The 21034-nt window shown below is 40.7% G+C and overlaps 1 protein-coding gene across 1 annotated transcript; it reads right to left on the reverse strand.

Annotated features, from left to right (window-relative positions):
* Positions 1 to 4547: 4547 nt before the first annotated feature.
* On the reverse strand, positions 4548 to 20212 carry pias2 (protein inhibitor of activated STAT, 2). The gene is made up of 14 exons (XM_070904135.1): positions 20199 to 20212; positions 16346 to 16530; positions 14554 to 14641; positions 14392 to 14442; positions 14107 to 14197; positions 13873 to 14007; positions 13639 to 13744; positions 12124 to 12197; positions 10740 to 10900; positions 9926 to 10059; positions 8133 to 8313; positions 7698 to 7834; positions 7569 to 7606; positions 4548 to 6200 (listed from the first exon to the last, which is right to left on the reverse strand). The coding sequence occupies exons 1-14, from the start codon at positions 20210 to 20212 to the stop codon at positions 5958 to 5960; spliced, it is 1638 nt and encodes a 545-aa protein (XP_070760236.1). The 3' UTR covers positions 4548 to 5957.
* Between the last annotated feature and the right edge of the window lie 822 nt (positions 20213 to 21034).

The following is a 21034-nucleotide window of genomic DNA, read 5'->3' on the forward strand; positions in this document are numbered from 1 at the left end:
AATTCTATGTCTGTATTATGATTTTCTTTTAATTTCACTATCATATATAAGCTTTAATAGTCCAAGCAGCCTAGCTTTACAATAAATAAATAAATAGATAAAAATCTAAAATAACCCTTAAATTTAGTTGTCGTCTTCTGCATGTATATTATATTCTCTCTCTCTCTCTCTCTCTCTCTCTCTCTCTCTCTATATATATATATATATATATATATATATATAAATTCTTACACCCTGTAAATCAAGAGGGCTTCACCATCCCCCATGGAGCTTTGGCGACCCCCAGTTTGGGCACCACTGATTTAGTTGTATATATTTCATCATGTATAAGTACAGGTGACTATGACATTTAAATTGTAGTGTACATGCCAACAGACCATAGTGATTTCTGAAATCTTAATTATACAAGATCAACACTCTTTTGTTCTCAGAAAGGTGTAAGAAAGTGAGTCATTTGTATTTGAAATGAGTTCAAGTGTGAGTATTCACCCTAACTCCTCTTGGTCGTGATCCAGCTGACTGTCAGTAAGCTGCACTTTTGCTGGTTTGGGCTTAAGGGTGGATTTCAAACCACCTTCAAAGATCCAGACTCATGTCAAATGATCAAATGACAAATAAAACAAATCTGTTTTTACCCTTTACTACCTGCATTTGCAACATGTACATAATTACTGTCATGGCCAGGTTGAAGTGTGTGTGTGTGTGTGTGTGGGGGGGGGGCTCCAGTGAAAAGAAACCAATGGCCCCAAAAGAAAAAAATTGCTGTATGATATTCCATATAAAATGTTTAGTTTAGGCTTGTTTCACTCTTTTCATCATGTTTCACAGGTGTTGGTTAGCCGTGGTCAGTCACTGGTTGAGGTTGTACTGCCCTCCTGTGGAAGAGTTCAAACTTCCAGCATGATTGAAAATGTGAAGCTCAGCCCCCCCCAAAAGAAGACTTGTTGGTGGCACTGTAGCAACATTTTGAAACAAAACAAAACAAAAAGATCTCTGCTTGTAGTGTAAATACCTCCAGAGATCAGGTCTCAACGGACTTGAGATTTGAACCCTGAAATTTTCATTAAGTCTCGTGGTCTGACACCATTGGCCATGGTTTGTATTTATTAAACTGCAGTGAGTTCCTTTACTCCAACTTATCAACTTGAGGATAAACACTATTCATGTTATATTTCTCTCAACCTCTTTTAGGGGGGGGGGGGGTCTTAGACGGCTGCTGTCCAGAAACAAATATTAACAAACAACCTTGTGAAAAATGTTTTGGAATGACTCTACATTAGAGCAGAAGAGTACGCAATTAACAATATGTCATCTGCCATATTATTCTTCCTGGGTGTAATTACTTCCCATGCATCTTCGTACATCTGCACTTGCCACTAAATTCTCTCCATTCTCCTTTTCTGATGCAGCCTTTCCTCATCTTTCCTTCTCCAGTCAGGTTTTTTCTTTTTGTTTCCACTTCAGACAGTTTTCTGTTATTTTATCCCTATGTATATATTCATATATCACAAATACACTGAATTGTTGTTATAATTTGATTTGTTGAAGTATAAAAGATTTCACGATTAAATCCTTGTGTCTGATTGGCTAGATCACCTGAGACCTGTTCTTAAATGTTCTTCCAATGCTTTACTGAAAGTTGGTCTTATTTTTCCACTTTTAGTGAAGAACATTTTTTTTACTCCTAAATTGGCTCTTCTGTGTAATTCTGAGTTTACAAGTTTGTTTGAATACGGGCCAACACTGAAGCCGTTCGATCGCAGCACATTCAATCCACTGGTCCCCCTGAAGACAACAACCGGGTCACATTGGCACGCCAACATTTCCCGGGAATTAATCAAATGTTTTGACTATTTTCGACACATTTTAAGTGAATAAAAAAAAGAAAACTTTTAATAATAATAATAAAAAAAAACACCCACACATGGTACCACAATTCAAAACGCTGCAAGTGTACAGATACAGGAAAACAAAGACCATTTTTGTAATAAACCGTTGTGTAATAAACCTTGTGGGTTTTGAAGCAAACAAAAATTAGTACTTTTCTGTTAACATGGTGTGAAAAAGAGAGACGTCCAGGGGATCTGGATTATAAATCCATCAAGTATGAAGAGTACAAAAAAAAAAAAAAAAAACATGACATGGAATCCCATGGATCAACATCACCAACATCTGCCTGCAGGTGATTAGAGACAGTGTTAAAAGTCTAATCAGTAATTTCACAAAACAGTGACCTCTATGAAAAAACACTCCCCACTAATGTGTTGTTTTCTGTGTGAGTAAAGCGGGGCTGTAAAGGTGGGAAATGAATTTGACAGTATTGTTGATCTTGCACGCTTTTACGCTATACTTAAGGGTAGGTTCACGAAAATGACAAAAAAAAAAACATATTTTCTCCCCTACCTCCAGTTTTATACGTCCATGCACATAGCTTTGGTTTTATTTATTCAGGTTTGTTTGTTTTTTCCATCATATTTTTTTTTCATCTCTGAAGGTTTATGCCTCCACCCCAAATCAACAAAGGCGAATGGAAAGGAAGTTTTCATAGCAGTCCGAATCAAGATTGTCCTCCAGTCTGTGAATTATCCAGAGTAAGAGGGATACTAATTCTGGAATTTGGTTTTTGTCTTATAAATGTAATTTGTAACAGCACATTAGCTGTTATTTGTTATAAGAACACAAGAACAATAAGAACTAAATTCCATGGAGACTTGAATCTCAGAGACAGATATCTCAAAACCTGTTCACATAAACCAAAACCATCCCCATAACTAGACACCACTAGAGCCAAGTGTTATTTTTTTTGTAATTGGGTGAACTGACCCTTAACATGTAAACTCGACACTGCCAACATTCATTAGCATGTTTGAACAACGACAAGTGTTGTCAGTATTTTAATTCACTCAGTCCATCAAGCCCAGAAAAAGTGGAGAATAGATCCCTGAGATTGAGCTCCTGATGGCTGATGGAGTCCACATACACAGCAAGCAAAGCAATCAGGATAAGTAGCTGATCCGGATCATAAGCAATCCAGATAGTAGATACAGTAGCTGCCCAGTTTATCCTTGTTTCAGCTCGCTGTCAACTGTGAGAAAGTGGGTTTAAGCGTAGGTGTCAATACTGAGCAAATGTTCGCGTCCATCCATCCCCAAGCCAGCGCCCAGCATCGTCAACGTACAACAAAATCCAAAAAAAAATAGTAGAAAAGGTCAGAGTTCAGAAGAATTACAGATTGGACTTTTAAAATGTTAACTGAAGGGAAGGTGATAAGACTTTTTTTTTTGCTGCATGAACTTGTTGGACATTTTACATTAACATAGAGGCAAATAAAACTCTTTCATTCACATTATCTCAAAATCCATTGGACCGTCTGCCAGTCAAAGCTGATGCACACGTTCGTGAGAAGGTTTAAAAACAGGAACAGTTCGACATACATCGGGAAATACACTTTCTTTCCAAGAGTGAGATGAGAAGATGAACATCAATCTCATGTCAAAGCAACATTATGTAATTACTCCATGCCCCGAACGGCTCTTCCCTGCACTATGTAACTTGGTTGAGCGGGTACAATCTTGCTACGCTTTACGATATTTCATCACACATGGGTGTTCTTCTGTATTCTCAGTATGGACGTCACGGCAGAGGCAAAGAGACTGAAGAGGAAGTTGACGGAGGAAGCTAAGAAGAGAAAATGAGGGCGTGACAGAGCACGAGGCCGGACAAGAGTAAATCTGGTACTGGCTTTTAGTCGTTGGCGAGAGCTTTGCGAAATAAAAGCCTTCCTGCTGTTGGACTAGTAAGTAGCTGTCTTGCTTTGTCTTAATTAGACTTGCTTGATGTTTGCCTGTGTTAGCAAAGTTAGTTGTGTCGCTAGTTTTTGATCATGAGCCAAGTCAGCCCACCAAATCCAGATCCTTCAAGCTTGTCAACAAACGCACATGTACAGCTGTCCACGAGGGTGAACTGCACTACGAAACCTGTAGGGGGCACCGAGTCCCATAAAATACACATTCTTACATAATGTTGCTTTAATCCAGTCCCTGTGCTTCCTTTTCCAATGAGGAGTGTATTTCTTGTCGTAGGTAATACGTGCTTCAGCAATAAAGGCGAAACCCCCCCCCCAAATGAAAACAGGACGCGGTGAGCCTAGCTTAGCATAAAGACTGGAAGCGAGGGGGGAAACAGCTAGCCTGAGCTTCAGGTGTATTTTTGGAACATTAGACATAGCCAGGCTAGCTGTTTCACCCTGCTTCCAGTCTTTAAGTTAAGCTAGGCTTAACACATCCTGACTCCAGCTCTATATCCTAACACATGGACGCGAGGTTAATATTCCATCCTCTCATCTCACTCTCTGAAAGAAAGCAAATAAGCATATTTGCCTACATTTTGAACTATTGAATTGTATTTCTCTAACAAAAACAAAACCATGTTTGCAATTAATATAAGCCAATAAACTGACCATACACAAAATGAAAGGGATTGGATTTTGGGAAGCAGAGTGGTGCAGACCAGTTTGAATCCTTTACTGAACTACATTTACAACTTTATTTAACCTAACACTAGTTAAATTATTATTGCTCTGACTAAATTACAATGGATCATTTTACGTTAATACGACATGAAAGCTGCCCTGTAACAACCCTCATCAAAGTACTGACTGACAGCTGTTAGAACCAATGAAAACATTTGAATTACTGACGTGCCTTCCATGTTTCCATTAGGGTGAATGAAAGGCAAAACGGGGCTTTAGAAAGCCAGCACAGATACAGTAAAAACAGACAGAAAGAGCCCACCGTCTACCATGTGCGAGGAGGTCAGACACCTTCACAGTCAGCAATATATTTATCAGTCCACAAGTCTTTTTCACATAGGGGGCTTCCTACTTCCAACCTTCCATTCGCTTGTGTGGATGTTGTGTGAAACGACGTCCAGCTGAGAGCACTGAGTCCAAGCTCTTCTTCCATTCATCCTTACTTGGTTCCATTACAATGAGGCACACAGTTCAGGTCAACCAGGCCAGAACAGGCTGAAGTCAGATTTACATGTATGTGCAAGCAAACAACTTGGTATAAATGAAGATTTCAATGTTCTAAATATTTCCAACACTGGGGCAACTGGGGAAAAAAGTATTACTTGACTTTTATCTTTCTGCCAGGAAAACCTCTGCAGAGCTGAGGGTGCTTCACCTATATATGAATGGCCAAAAGACTAGCTGTTCAGGTCATAATGATACTGTTTGATGAAATACAACAAAACTACTAATGAAAGCTGGGAAAACACTGGAGATATGTTGGACTACACCAATGCTAAAACACTGGGGGTATGTTGGACGAAACCAAGGCTAAACACCAGGGAATGTTAGACTAAACCAAGGCAAAAAGACCAGGGATTATTGGACTAAACCGAGGCTAAAACACCAGGGAATGTTAGACTAAACCAAGGCTAAAACACCAGGGATATATTGGACTAAACCAAGGCTAAAAGACCAGGGATTATTGGACTAAACCAAGGCTAAAACACCAGGGAACGTTGGACTAAACCAAGGCTAAAACACCAGGGATATATTGGACTAAACCGAGGCTAAAACACCGGGGGTTACTGGACTAAATCAAGGCTAATTCACTGCCTTTTTGTTTATTTTAATGTGATTAAGTGTATGACAGAAATATGAATATTTAAGTCAAGAGAACTTCAATAGAAATGACAATCCACTGAAACACAATGTTGTCCTTGGCCATCAAACCATTTATCATTCTACCATAGCAGATAGGATGAAAACCCCAAGGGCAAAAAGAAACATGCCTGGATACAGTTTTTAATATGGTGAAAATGTTCAGGCCATCAAAGTGCTCATGTATACCAATTTGGGTGCTTCTGTGTAAAACTTCCTGTACATATAGTCCGGACTAAAAAAGGCCACAGAAAAAAAGGCCTGAAAGGGTCCAGTGAGATGTGGCTCAGTCTAGTGAAATGATATCTGATATGCCACTGTCAGTCCCTCCTCCACCCCCGCCCCCTCCTCCTCCTCCTCCTCCTCCTCCTCCTGTGATGACCCGGGTCTCGTGAATGGAGCTGGCAGCATGGGCACTGGTGTCATAGTGACTGCTGGAGGAGGAGACCAGGGCTGAGCTGGTGCTGGCTGCAGCTGCACTTTGCATGCTGCTCGTCAGGTTGTCGAGGAACATCTGTGGCCGGTAATGCTGAGCGGGGAAAAAACAAGTCGATTAGGATAACCATCATTACCATCAAGTCCACGGAAAAGTCAGAACCTATCCTATCCAATTTCATTAAAAATCTTGCAACTATTCACGTCAAATGTTTCTTCATTTTCAATCAGCTCTGGATGAAAGGCAAAGTACAAACAGGAAGTAGTAGTTCGTAGTAATAGTTGGTGGATATGGATTAAATAGCTTGTGAAAAATAAAGTGCAAAAGTCAGACGGCTGTGTACATTTGTTAGGCTGACACTCAAAACAGTTGGAGGCCAACAAAAGGTGATTACAGATCTCTACAAAATCTTTTGAGTTTTTGTTATCCATACATTTTGTCAGATGCAATATTATGAAACTAAACCTACACAAATGCCACAAGGGAATTAAAAATAATTTGTATTTGATAAAATCTCAACTCGGGTAGAAATACAGCAGTCCCACTTCATATGTACCTGTGTGTGTAAGCAGTCAGGATCCACACATGACTCACCACACTGAACCGCCACTAACATTTTTGACTATTTGTGTTTGTTTTACCCACATCCTGCATAAATGGAGGTTTTAGCCTACTTGTGGTTTAAAGAGAAATTCAGTTTTTGTCAACAACCTAGCTTTCATTTTTGTAGTTTAGGCCAACAGTGTTGCAAGCAGTTAGAACTTGACCTTTGCCATTTGAAGGTACGCAGTCAGCTGGGAAACCGGGCTGCTCTGTGACGCTTTATATATACGTAAGACACCAAGGAGAGGACCAATGTACAATGAGCTTGAACGTGCCTTGTGGAGTTTCCTTTAACAAAAGTTATGTTTATTCATAATTTCCATTTGCCGTCCTTGTTGTATTCAGTATCCACATTGACTAGAAAGCAGGTCATAAACCCCACCCCCTCCATGTTAGCGAATGGGAAACCAAAACTAACAAATACATTTTTCCCAAAGATGGTTTCTGTCATTTTAGGTAGTTCTTATCACGCTGATGTTTGTTCAAGTGTTTGTTTTTCTGATAAGTTTGGTTTTAATTAGTTATTCAATGCTATATAAACGGGGTGAAACGTCATAATTGACAGCTGAGATTGACTGTGGCGTGCTCGCGATTGGGTCGGCGGGTGTATGGGTGGGACCTTGCGCCCCCCGGCTCCACTCGCCGATCACCACTGCGCAGACTCTGGCTCCGAATGACGTCACCAGCACAAGATGGCAGCGGCTGTATCCGGATATTTTTGGCTTCATTTTTTTACAGTGGGAGGAAGTGGAGACGCGTCAGCCATCTTTATATACAGTCTGTGGTTTAGACTGATGAGATGATCTAGAAATCATGCATAGTGCTGCTTTTAACAGTAGAAAACTGTAACAAACATACCTGAGGATCTGCTTGAATTAAGGAAAACAAATCCAGACCTACAGGTAAAGAGATAGAAAACACTGGTTATTAACAGTACCACATAGTGGTAGTGACAATGCTTACAGTCATCCTATCCAGCTGACTCACTCTGCATGTCTGTGGGGATGGTGGCCAGCGTGGATGGGTGGAAGGGGACTGCATAGTCAGCAAGCGTGGCGGTCAGATACGACGGGTCCAGGGACTGGACGTTTGGCACGCGCACAGTGGGCTGGTAGGTCAACACTCTGAGAGAAAATCAGCAACAACTCTGATAACATACTTTTTGCTGCTTCTTTTATAACTGTGTCCTCCAGATCACATCCTTCCAGAAAACAGCAAACATAACACTGAATAAAAGTCTGGCGTCCAGTGTTGTCAAATATGTCACTGGTTGGCAACAGTAATAGAAAATAATGGATAATGTAGAAAACAGTGGCCAATACATAAAGATGAGATTAAAAATTGATTGTGTTTTTTGTTTTGTTTTGTTTTAAATTATATTTAATATGGTTCTGGAAAACAACACAGAGAGGCTTGGCTCACCCCTTCGCATGCATCTCCTCATTCTTGGAAATGTAAACGCAGCGTTTCTTCAGTGGAGGGTCTGTGTCCTCTTCGTCGTCGTCAGAAGAGGAGCTTTCCAGAGTCAGATCAATCACATCAGCCTTCTTGGTGGAGCTGGGCTCAGTAGAATGGGGGACCACTGAAGACTGGCGCAAAGGAGCTGAGGCTAAAAGACAAAGGTTAAAAGGTTATGGCTGGTGTTATTATAGATATGTCTTATTGTCAACAAGTGACTTGCTAGCAGTCTTCTTCTTCTTTGCCTTTGCTGGCACATTGCAGAACATTTTGGCATATTACAGCTACCTGTAGATCAGTGGTATAAATGGTAAAATGATCTCACTTATATAGCACTTTTCAACCTTCACGGTTCCCGAAGCGCTTTGCAGCTAAGTCTCATTCACCCATTCACTCACACATTCCCACACCGATGGCGACCGAGCTGCCATGCAAGGTGCTGGCCTCCATCGGGAGCAACTTAGGGTTCAGTGTCTTGCTCAAGGACACTTTAACACGACGGGGGGAGCCAGGGTTCGAACCCCCAAACCATTGCAGAAGTGTGCACCACCCAGAGTGTGTGTGTAATAGTAGTCATAATTTATTTCGGCCCCTGTTAACAATTTTCCAAAATGAATACACACACAAATAACTAAATAACAATAAGACATTGAATTACAGGGAAACTGAAAGGAAAAGAAAGACCAAAAAATGAATAAAATCAATAATTAAATCAATAAATAAACAAAACAAACGAAAAGTTTGACCGAAAAGGTGTAGGTGTGTTGTTGCGTGCCAGAATCGAAGGAGTAATGGCTCCAAACTGAAATGTTATCACATACGAGCTGCCACCGCCAGTCAGAAAAATCGAAGACAACTATGGTTAAACGCGATAAGACGAAAGGATTGGACTGAGGCAATCGTCAAAAATGCCCGTGTTTGTAGCCCACACTTCATATCACGCAAAGTTAAATAAAGTATTATCTGTCTATCTAGGTATGGATACCGTTATGTGTCTAAAGGTTTGTCATGGCCACCTCATTAGAAATGGGGGAACTCTGAGGAATAGGTGATTTCTCTCATTACGCTAACTCTTTTAGCGCATTAGCTAACTTTGTTAGCTAGTTGTATGATCAGTTTCTTTTTACTATACACACATGGTTTCTCTATTAGGTAGGTTTAACGCTAAATGTCTGGCCATTCCACCCGAGGTAATCCTGTCAGATCGTCCATCCTGAGTGAGCGTGTACGGGTTGGTTGGTTAATGTTAACTCTAACCGAGTGAGTGACCGTACATATTCAAGAAACTTGTATTTTTTTTTTTCAGCTATTGTTACAAAATATGCCAACAAACCTTGCTACCTGGCGTTAGCTAACTTTGCTCAGGGAATTATTCTGCCTCCACCTAAGCTCTGCCCACAAAATAACGTCATATTTACTAACGGAAAAGGGGTCTAAACCTACCCTTTTTACATACCGTATTCTAAGGAAATGCTTTCACTACTATATTTAAGTTATACAAAAACAAAACAGGACTGAAACAAAAAAAAATTCAAAACCTTTCACACAGATCAAAGATCATGCCTCAGTTTTATATTTACCACCTTTTTTTGTTCTTTAATTAAATCTTTGCAAAGTGAACTACACATTCTTAATTTATAGTCACATCTATTCCACTTTTACCCTTTTGAGATATATATATATACACTAGATATAGCTATATGGCACAGAGAATACGATACATCAGGCTTTGATACACAAACAATAGTAGTACTTACTCTCAATTTTTGGAATTGACTGAGAGGGGACCTTGACGGCCTCTTTCTTTGGTCTCATGGGACACCAGGTTCCATCCTCCTGGAACTTGATTTCATCCACATCTGAGCAGTCATTCAGGATCTCCAAGAATAAACTGAACAAAGAATACAACACTTAAAAACACCAATATAAAGTAAATGACGATTGTCATTAAAAGACTTCTCATGTGGATTTAAATATGCATGAGCGCGAGGAATCTCCAAACTGATTTACACTGAAATGATTTCAAACTTATTTATCCTTATGTTAAAATCAGGGATGTCCCAATCCCGATCTGAGTCCGTCAAAGTTGTGTATCAATACAGAGTCCGTTCTGATACTCATATTTACCTAAACGTTGATTAAATGCAATTTTGATCACGTGCTGCTTGATCCAAATACTGAAAGCCCCCAATTCAAAAATATATAAAGCGGATAAGATTAAATTATCAATCTGATATTAAGGAAAGTTTAACTGGAAGAACCCGACTCCTGACATTGATGTTAAGTGATCAGCTAGAGAGAAGAAGGGTGGTGTTACAGTGTGATGCTTCTTTTACCCGAAACAATATTTGGCGGAGCACAGACACCGGCTTGAACAAAGCACACAAACCCGACCAAAGTCAAATTTTATTTTGGGCTGCCGTCAACTTATTCTCGGGACTCAAGACAGTGAGAAACTCTAGGTATACTTAAATGTTAGGACGAAGCACAGGGACCATGGATTATTCTAGAACAAGGCAATCTACCAAAATTCTGAACATACAACTGCCTCAGTTAATTAGTTTAACTAACCCATCAATGATGAGACTCTCATATGCAGCCTTCTTGTCGCACACAGGACAGATCCACGTGGGTTTCTTCTCATTCATCTGCAGGTACAGGGCAGCGTCGAAACACTGCAGGTGAGAGCAGGTCACCGCCCGGCACGGCACTGTCAGTCGCATCTTACCCAGCTGGGGGACGAAACACGCGCAGGTCAGTCAAAACTAATGAATGAATGAAAATGGTCAGTTCCTCGCACAAGCACAAAGTTCGAAGTTCCAGCATTCCAGAAAGTCTTCAGATAGTAAACGCTCACATGAAAACAGCACATCACCAGTAGATATGCCACTGTCCACCAGCAAGTATTGTGTAAAACCTGTAGCTAATGCTGTAACATTATATATAACTACTTAATGAGGCAACAGTCGCTGCCGCGTCTTGGACAAAGTTTGACCATCAGCGCTAAGTTCTAGCAAAGAACATGATGTCACTTGTTTATTTAAAGTAACTAGTGTATATGGAGTCGAGACAAATCATGAGACTGAGGAGCTATAGGACGTAGTTCCTGAACCTTCCGTCTCAGCTGCGGACTTCCTACAGCATTATGAACCCAAAATTAACAGATTTTGCTCTGATTTAATTGCAATAAACGGATCAAAAGGATGCCGAAATAACTGCATCATGATGCCGATTTGTAAAAAAAAAAAGTCTGGATTCATTCTTTGTCAGGTCTGTCCACAAGACGACAAGCAAACAACTTTTACTATGCTTGTTTTCTGCATGGAACTTGGTTCATAGTAAAGTAGTACAACCAATAGCTGGATTCAAGTAACAGACACATATTTTCAGAACTTAGCAGGTAGTCTAGAACTTACTTTTCTTATTATCTGTATAAATGTGAACTAGTATCATAGAGCTAATTTTCTCCTCTGTTTCTGATTCAACGTCGCAACATCAGTGACGTCAGGAGAATCTCAGCGCTGACACACAAATTTACCGCATGAGTTGATGTGAATTTTCTTGAAAAAAGGAGCTTGTTTGCACATTAAAATAACTTCTACTGCTTGTTAAGTCACCTGTGAAAGCATTGACATTCACACATGACCCCATGCAGGAAATATCCCTGAACATTTCAGGGACAGACTGCATGTGTGAAAGGGGTTTAAAAGTGGCACACTACCAATATACCAGTTGGCATCTCCCAGTGAAAACCCCCAAGTTTCAAAGGAGCCAAAAGTAATGCATGCTGCAACCCTAACCCTATCCCTGATCTGATCCACAGATACAACACATACACTGCTCCAGTTTTTGAGGGGGATTTTCCATTTCTCTACTATCTAATTATTATTAATAATAATAATAATAATAATAATAATAATTCTACATAAACATTCTGCACAGACGCTTCATTTACCGGGCACATAAGTGAGACTCGGAGGCTTGTTGTCGCAATCTCACTGTCTGGATCTGCCGTCAGCTTCTCTTTAACTGGAACACAGAGGGCAAGGGAGGAGTACAGAGGAAAAGAAAAGATTAATTCAAAAAAAAAAAAAAAAGGTATAAAATACACCAAAACCAAATATAAAAAGAAACCTTAGGTTTTCCAGTTCTATGACCCCAACCCATGGATCCAAAGAATCCCTGATTCAAATCTGTTTAAGCCCCATTAGAGTCTTTAGAGAGTCTATTAGAGTCTTGGGTCCAGGTGGTATCAGGTCTGCTTTTTTTTTATTTTATTAAATGGACCGGTCAATTTCAGGTAGTGCAGCTTTACTCACCAATGGTAGCAGATAGCTGATAACTCCTTATAACTCATAACCATGCTCTCTCTGATCCCAGTTGCTGATCACAGAGAGCCGTGCCGTGCATTTCCACGTTCTTAAGTAAAAAGGTTACAAGTAGATTTGGATTTGTGAAGACCTCTAGTCAAGTGTGACTACCTCAAGGTAAAATTTCTGCTGTACAACTTCTAGTGGGCAACACTGAAGTGTGGGTCACAGGCCCTGTTCACCCCTGGCATTAAAATGCGTCCTGGTTGTCCTCCTGGCATTTTGGTGGCTATGATACGGAACATATCAACAAATACTGAACGTAAAAATTTCCGCACAAGGTAGAGTACTTGGTCTGGCCCTTGCTCTGGATGAAGGGAAGGCTGAAGCATGTAGGGGGAAGAGGACTGACCCGGCAGTCGGTCTGATTTGATGTGACTTTGTGGGCGAGGAAACATCTCAGTTGGTCTTTGTGGTATTTGTCCCGCCCCTCCTCCACTGTGATTGGATGGCTGGGTAAAAAGTGACAGTGACGAGCGCAGCGTTTCACCCAAAGCAAAAACGTGCCGCTTCCATTGGAAACAATTCCAAAAAATACACTGGCCTCAGGGAAAAAAGCTTTGGTGGACACATAGTTTGATACCAGGTGTGAATGCACCCAAGACGCATTGAGGATGCATTAAGATTCGATCGCTCAGACCACATTCGGAACCACATATGGACACATTCTTTTAACAGTGAGTACGTGAACGCGTCCTGGGCCACATTGAAGGACTGCCTACTCAAGTGACGTCCTCTGCGTAAGTGGAAGTACGTACTCACTACTCACTAAAGTGCGAAAACAACAAGAAAAAGCCACAACAACAAGCAAAATAGGAGCTGCTGTTAGCTGAGTTAGCCATGCAGCTAGCGGCCCTCTGCCCAGACTGGGAGCTCGGAGTACCAGGGGGAGTGTTGCTGTTTACACAGCTAGCAAAGGTAAACAGTACATTCATAAAATTCAGCATAAAACCAACAACGCATTTGGTCTTTGCAAACGGAAAATACGTGTTTATTTGCATATAGAGCGGGGGAAGTAAGACCCGATCCACTGGTGGTCACTCAAGACGCATTTTAATATAAAGTGTGCACAGGGCCATAGTGGTTTACTGTATAGTTACTTAGCGCTCTGGAGTGGTCTGGGTTTCTGATGCCCTTCATCCTCAGCCTCTGCAGTAGCAGTGGTGATGTCAGCTGCCTCACCAGGTAGACGGACATAGAATAGGTCTGAAAAACAATAAGATCAAAAAAACCTTAACAGAGAAGTCACCATTACTGTCCCCACCGACTCAAGCACAGGAAACAGAAGAGGGGAGAAAAGCTGAAAACAGTTCCAATGAGGTTTATGTTCTCACTTTTCCAATTTCGGGTGCCCATGTCACTGAAATCTGATTGGGGACCGCAGAGGAGAGTCGGACAAGGGAGGTAATGTTAAGAGGTCTTCCTGGTCTCTTCTGTTCCACGCCATTTTTTGGTGGTGGTGCATAACCCTACAGGAAGAAAATATGTCGTAAGCGTCTTTCCGGTAGAATTACTCAAGTCGGACAGGCTTTTTAGCGGAACTGTTCCAGAGCAAAACGAGCACTTACTGGCAAAGGAAAAAGTTTCCCATTGACCTTTATACAAAGACTGTTTGGATAATTATCCTCTTGAGGGCAACTCGTCTCTGACAAGCAAAACCTGTGATGGCAAGAGGTCAAGAAAACATGAATCAAGTTATTTAATATGATTTTGAGAGTTTTGCTTTGAACCATTTTGCTTGCACAAAGAAATTACGATGGGTTTCTTGGTTCAATTTTTTTTTTCAGATTCCGACTTGGTAAGTATCTCCAAATCTATTATTGACTGGTCAGAAAACTCACAAACATTCTCACCTCAGTTGAATTTGAACCATATAGTCCCTTCTGCCACCTGGTAGAAAGTCCCTGTAAACAAACAAGGTTAAACTAAATAATATTTTATTCATCATTTACAGACATGGGGTGGTTTTTCCTCAGTAACTGTGGAATGACTGAGCCGTTAACAAACAGTCCTACCTGGATATGCATACTTCTCGAACTTGCTGTGGTGTCAAGGCAAAGATAAAATATTTTTCTTGGTGGTACCTCTGTGCTGTACTCGCCCCTGAAAGCACAAATGATGACTGTTAGTTCCAAAGTGGTGCTCTTCAGAGAGCTACAGTACTGCGGCTCAAAGCACACATATTATGATGTATATTTTCAGATTGTAAATCGGAATAAGTTGGAATGGAACTACAATAGCAAAAGAACTATGTATGTGGTACCAAGTATAACAAATTGTCAACTACTGAAAGCTGCTACTGAATGCTTGGTCAGATGTTTAGTCTTGTTTACTAATGCCACATTCAGTCATGTGGGACAGATGGTAGAAATGGGGAAAAATGACCATGTTAACAAGGTGGTGTATGATTACGGAGTTGGTCGTGTGATGTTCAAAACACTCTGCATTGACAATATAACTCCATTTCCATTCAATTTGGGTTTAATTGCATTGAATGACATGTCTTTGGCTTATGTGAGGCGTCCATATTTGTTCGTTTTCAGGCACTTCCGTGTTAAACAGGGTCGATGTTTGACGTAGTGTCCCTCGTGCGAGGGTCTGCGCTCTGAAATGACATGTCATCACATAACTAGCATCAAGCGTGAATGCTCCACAAGCTGTCGCAACGAGTCACGCGCCTCTGAATTTTTCTACCCCTGGTGGCTGGCTAGGTAATAAGCCCCCTCCATGTCAGCAGATGGGACATGGGACATTTTTCTGATAAGTTTGGTTTTAATTAGCTATTTGATGTCATAAAAAGGGGATGAGATGTCATGATTGACAGCAGTGATGAACTCGCGATTGGGTAGGGCGGGACCTGGCCTCACTCGCCGACCATTGCGCAGACTCATCAGCGCAAGATGGCAGCGGCCGTATCCGGGATATTTTGGCTTCATTTTTGTACAGTGGGAGGAAGTGGAGACGCGTCGTCCATCTTTATATACAGTCTGTGATTTTAACATGGACGCATTCGAAGCTAGACTGGCTGACCTGGCCTCTACGACCCTTCCATGAGAGACCACAGGGACAGCCAAATGATTCCCATCAGGCATCGCTAATGCTCCACAGGGAGTCGTGAAGCCCTCTTGATTTGAATGGTGTAAGAATTTTCATACATATAAAATAAAACATACATGCATTTAATTGCTTTCTGTGAAGAAGACAACTAAATTCACCACATTTAATAGATAAAAACAGATACATTTTTCCTCAGCAACAACAAGCTCTAGTGCAGAATGCAGCCATGTTTGTTTATGACAATCATCCAGTAACACTGGTTCTTTCATACACCCCCCTGGCATTTCGGAGAACACTGCAATGGATACCGCCGTAAACACGTCTGTGCACTCTAACACACTAAGTAAACAAGGCTTTACCAAGTGCCTAGTCAGATATATCGGAGCTTTCAAAAAATGCTTCCCAGTCGCATTTTCAACTCCTATATGACACGAACGTGGCATTATCCTTTGATCAGCCATTTCTTGACTGGTTGTATCAACAACATTAAACACATTTGAGAGGTTTGATTTTTATTGGTAAATGAAAAAAAGCTGTTTTGCTATCATACTAAACCTCAGATATCGTATTTGCAGCAGTATTTAAAAAACAAAATCTGACAACGCTGTGGGAAACTACACAAGCAATAAACAAAAGATTATCATCTCAAATAAGAATGTTTAAAACACAACTTTATGAAGGAAGTCATGATGGCAAAACCCAGTTATAGTGTTATCCTTTAAACCAGAAGAGAAAGAAAACACCACAGACCTAGACTTGAAGGCTTGATTAGGACGTCCAGCACGTCATAGAAGGGCAGGGGCTTCATCTGCACATCGGGATGGACGGGGGGGATGAGAGGGGCTGGCTGCTGGAGATTCATGCTGGTTTTGGTGTCGTGCCGCGCGGCTGTTTCACCAATCAACAGACTGAAGTCCGTGTTACAGGGCTGACTCCTGCCAACAGAGAAGTCAGTGTTAACTACAGCTACCCGTCTCTCAGCAGAGGGCAGCAGTGTCTTCATGGTGGCCAAATCAAGGTCAGAGGTGTCAATGATCCTGGAGTAACGCTCAGCTCCTTGATTGTGATGAACAGCTGAGCACTATCACTGACTCATGCTAATGGAGATCTGACAAGAAGCCACTGCAAACATCAAGGCCAAACAACAATGCATAATACAAGTAAAAGACTTGATTACATTGTATGTGTGGCCTGCGGAAACCCTGTATCTCCAGGAAATTTGTTCAATCATTTTTTTGTTTTGCTCCTTATGCTTCGATATTTTCTTCTGTCATACTATTATATATATATTTTCTATTACACCTTCCAGGCTCTATAGGTTTAGAAACGTTGTTTGTTGTAGAATTGCAGAAGTGTGACATTCTCAGGACAAGTAAGTCAATTTTTGTCACCTACATAAAATGACTGAGCAAAATAGTTTTGGTTATAATTCGAAGCCTAACTGCGCAGCCCTGAACAAAACCCACAAGCTTTACAACAGCCAAAGTTTCTGCAGAACTCTCATTCTAACACTCAGACAACGATCAAGTAATTCAACTTCTCAGAATATCCTTAAGCATACAAGACAACCTTTTGACTCGCATACACTACCTCATTTGCAAAGAGACGTCTTAAGCTTTGACACCTGTTTCAAAGGAAACCCCACAGAAGAAATGCGCATATCCTTTTCGCTGGCAATTCCTCAATAGATGTGACCTTAAAGCACCTAAAATATTGAGGACGATGTCAAAAATTATTAAATAAAAACATGGAAAACATGACAAAGCACATGATGGTGAAAAGTTGTTATTGGCAAGTGAAAACAAACAAACAAACAACAGTTACTCAAATTAGCGAGGCCTGAAATTAACACCCACTGCTGAGTTTTTGCTTTCGGGTTACTTCTTTAATAACAGATTATGAGGAATTACTATGCAATAGCGTAAAGTTGTTAGACAGGCAGTGTGTCCTTAATGTGTTTGATGTGTTAGTCTTTTCGGACTCTGGAAACAGGCCTGAGGAAACAGGCATTAAACGCTGTATGCTGTTAAGCAATGCAAAAAATACATGACTTTGACAGGACAGAGGTTACAGCTTAAGCCATCAAGCTTATGTTTTAAACTATGGATTCCATACTAGGGCTGCAACTACTGATTATCGTCACGATTAATCTATGAATCTTTAAAATGTTATACAGTTGTGAAAAATGCTCATCACAATTTCCCAGAGCCCAAAGTGACGCCTTCAGATTGCTTCTTTTGTCCAACCGACAGTCCAAAACCCAGACTCTTCATTTACTGTCCTAAACGACAAAGAAAAGCAGCAAATCCTCACATTTAAAAAGCTGGAACCAGCAAACATTTCACATTTTTGCTTGAAAAATGACGGAAACAATTTTTCGATTATCAAAATACTTGACAACTAATTTTCTTTCAATAGAATAATCGATCCATCGAGTAATCATTGCAGCTCTATCCCATACTATGACCAGAACTTGGATTCAACCTGGGCTAAGGCTGCTTAAAGTTATATCTCTGCTGGTGCCACACTGTATAACTTGTTTTCACGTTCTGTCCCGCATGCTCATGTTTATGAGCAAAGAAAAAAAGAATGTGTTGGTTCAGCCCCGGACACTAAGCGTCATTTTATGCATTTTGAACACGGTAGAAAACAGAAACGAAAACAGTGACATTTTCCAGGATTAGTCATGAAGTACAGTAATAACCAGATATAACATATAAACAAGAGCTTGGGGCTTCTGGATTGCATCTTTTTTTTCTATGTTTAAGGAGGCTGTTTCTAGCCCCGTCTTTGTGCTAAGCTACGCTAACCTGATCCTGGAACCATCTCTTAGCCAAAGGCACAGAAATCACACACTCGCACCAACACAACCCCTTGTGTTTTTCCAATTCAATTCAATTTTATTTATATAGCACCAACTCACAACAAAAGTTATCTCATGACACAATCAGAATCAGATTCTTTTAACAGGCAGAAATCTTGAACAGAACTGGACTCTAGGTCAGTGGTTCCCAACCTCGGGGTCCCGACCCCCATCAGGCGTCACTAAAGCTCCACAGGGAGTCGTGAAGTCCTCTTGATTTGAATGGTGTAAGAATTTTCATACATATAAAATATAACATAAATGCATTTAATTGCTTTCTGTGAAGAAGACAACTAAATTTAAGGGTTATTTTAGAAGTTTATATCTTTATCTATTTATTATAAAGCCAGGCTGCTTGGACTATTAAAGTGTATGTATGACAGTGAAATTAAAAGAAAATCAATACGGACATTGGACTGTGTTCAGAAAAATATAAGGGAAAACTGTCTGATACATTGCAATAGCTAAAGGAAATAGTCTATTCAGATATCTATTCTATACAAATTGATAGTTTTAAACAAACTTCCTGCAGGTATTAAGATATTTCAAAAGAAGTGGGCAACATTTTCCCCTTTTTATGTGGGCAGGGGTTGCCAATGTATATACAATGGTCAAATAGGGGTCCCTTAAGAAAAAGGTCGGGAACCACTGCTCTAGGTGGACGGTCATCTGCCTTTTGCAACACAGTGTGATTTCTAATTGTCTTTTTTCCCCCATTGTGGGATTCTTCTATCTGCCTTTTGAGAAAAACTGGACCATGTTCCCAGGGTTTTCTGTCCACACTATCAGCTAAAGCCAAGCCGGAGGGCAGAGAGCAGCTAAGGAAGGGGAGGGACTTTAGCTCCCAGCATTCAAAGCAGTTGTCATTCCTGCAGTACACAACAACAACACAACACGTTTGTGATCGTGGGCGCCTCTCTTCTATTGCCTGAAACTGCCACAAGATAGGTACTGTATGCAAATGAGATGCTGGGTTAGAGGTTGCCACAAACACTGAGACAAGTAACGTTGTACAGACTTCATAGCCAAAACACTGAAGTTTCTGGTCACCCACTAGTGGCTCCTAGCTCCCTTAATAAGCTTTACTAATGTTTGATTACCAAGCAACACGTTATCTAGCTTACAGAGCAGAAAAGATTCACTCAGCTTCGTGTTTGACAAGAGTTCGACATTTGTAAGTACTGTTGAAGCATAACAATACAATATAAACAGCAAGTTGTTTAAAAATCGACTTTTAAATATATCTGTGTAATTGGATAATACCGTGGTAGTTACAAAAGATAACGTTAACGTTACTAAAGCACCCTAGCATTAACTTTTGGCTAACTGGATGCATCCTCCTGATAATAGTTGCATGTCATCGCTATCTTACAGCAATCATTAATATTATTTAAAGGTTACTTAACAGCCGTAAACACCAATGCTGCGTACTTAGACAACGACAGAGTACCTAGACGCAGTTACAACAAAAATATGCTTAAACTCTGCTAGTTGCAGCGAGCTAACAAGGGACCTATTAGCGACTGGCTAGCTGACCGCTAGCATCAAGGCTAACTACTGAAACGCAAACGATCTCATCTTCTGATCTCAAAGTGCACGTTCCTGCCTAGCAGTGCCCTATCCTCTTAGCCCACCAGGTCGGACCGTCACACGTCGACCGGTATATTCGTTACAAGTTGTCGTTGCATGTTGCAATGTCGAGAGAACTTAGTCACAAACAGTGTTATTCTTTTCGCCTACCCGAAACTCCTCATTCTCCGCCATCTTGTTGTTCCGGTCATCCTGGCCCGCCCAGGGTGACTACTTCCAGGTGACGCCACCGACCCAGTGCGGGACCCCGCTGTATGGGAGTACTGCTTGTTCCACAAAACCAACAACAAGGAAGTGGCTCAAATGCGTCTTTACTTGGTAGGGCAAGTTTTGCCGAAAAATTGTTTATTAGGCACAATGTCCACTCCATTTCCCTCAGCTCCAGTGTTTTGCTTCAAGTAGTGAATTTCCACATTTGACTCTGACTAATTTAAAGAGCTGTTTTCTTCTGAAAGGTAAACACAAACCTAGGGCCTTCTGGGGTTTTCAAAGTTTGGCTGCAACATATTTATGCTGTGGTTGAAATAAGAACTTTTACATCTTCTTTAAAGCATTGTGTTTTTAAGCAGTATCATGTTGCCTCTATATTATGACAGTATTATGTTTTCTTTAACTTAGAGAAAAACAGTGACACCATTATTTGGATTGGGTTTTACTTTACACACTATTCCCTCAACATACTAGCACTAAACTAGGCTATATCACATTTAACTATGCTTTATAGCTAAATTACAGGGGGGACACTGACAAAACAGCCGCCAAAAGGTGGAAACCTTTACTTAACTTGAAGTAATCATTTCTGTCAGATATAGTTTTCCCCCCAAAAAAGTTAAATTACCTTGTTAAAATTCTTAAAACCACACATATATTCCTTCTCCCACAATGAAAACCCCACAATCAATGAATATGCAAATTGTTTAACAGGAGACACAAGATGTTTCCTACTGAAAAGTCCACTCTTGGTGTATGTGCTCCTGTGTAAGTCG

This window comes from Enoplosus armatus, chromosome 4 (genome assembly GCF_043641665.1).
Source record: "Enoplosus armatus isolate fEnoArm2 chromosome 4, fEnoArm2.hap1, whole genome shotgun sequence".
NCBI lineage: Eukaryota > Metazoa > Chordata > Actinopteri > Centrarchiformes > Enoplosidae > Enoplosus > Enoplosus armatus.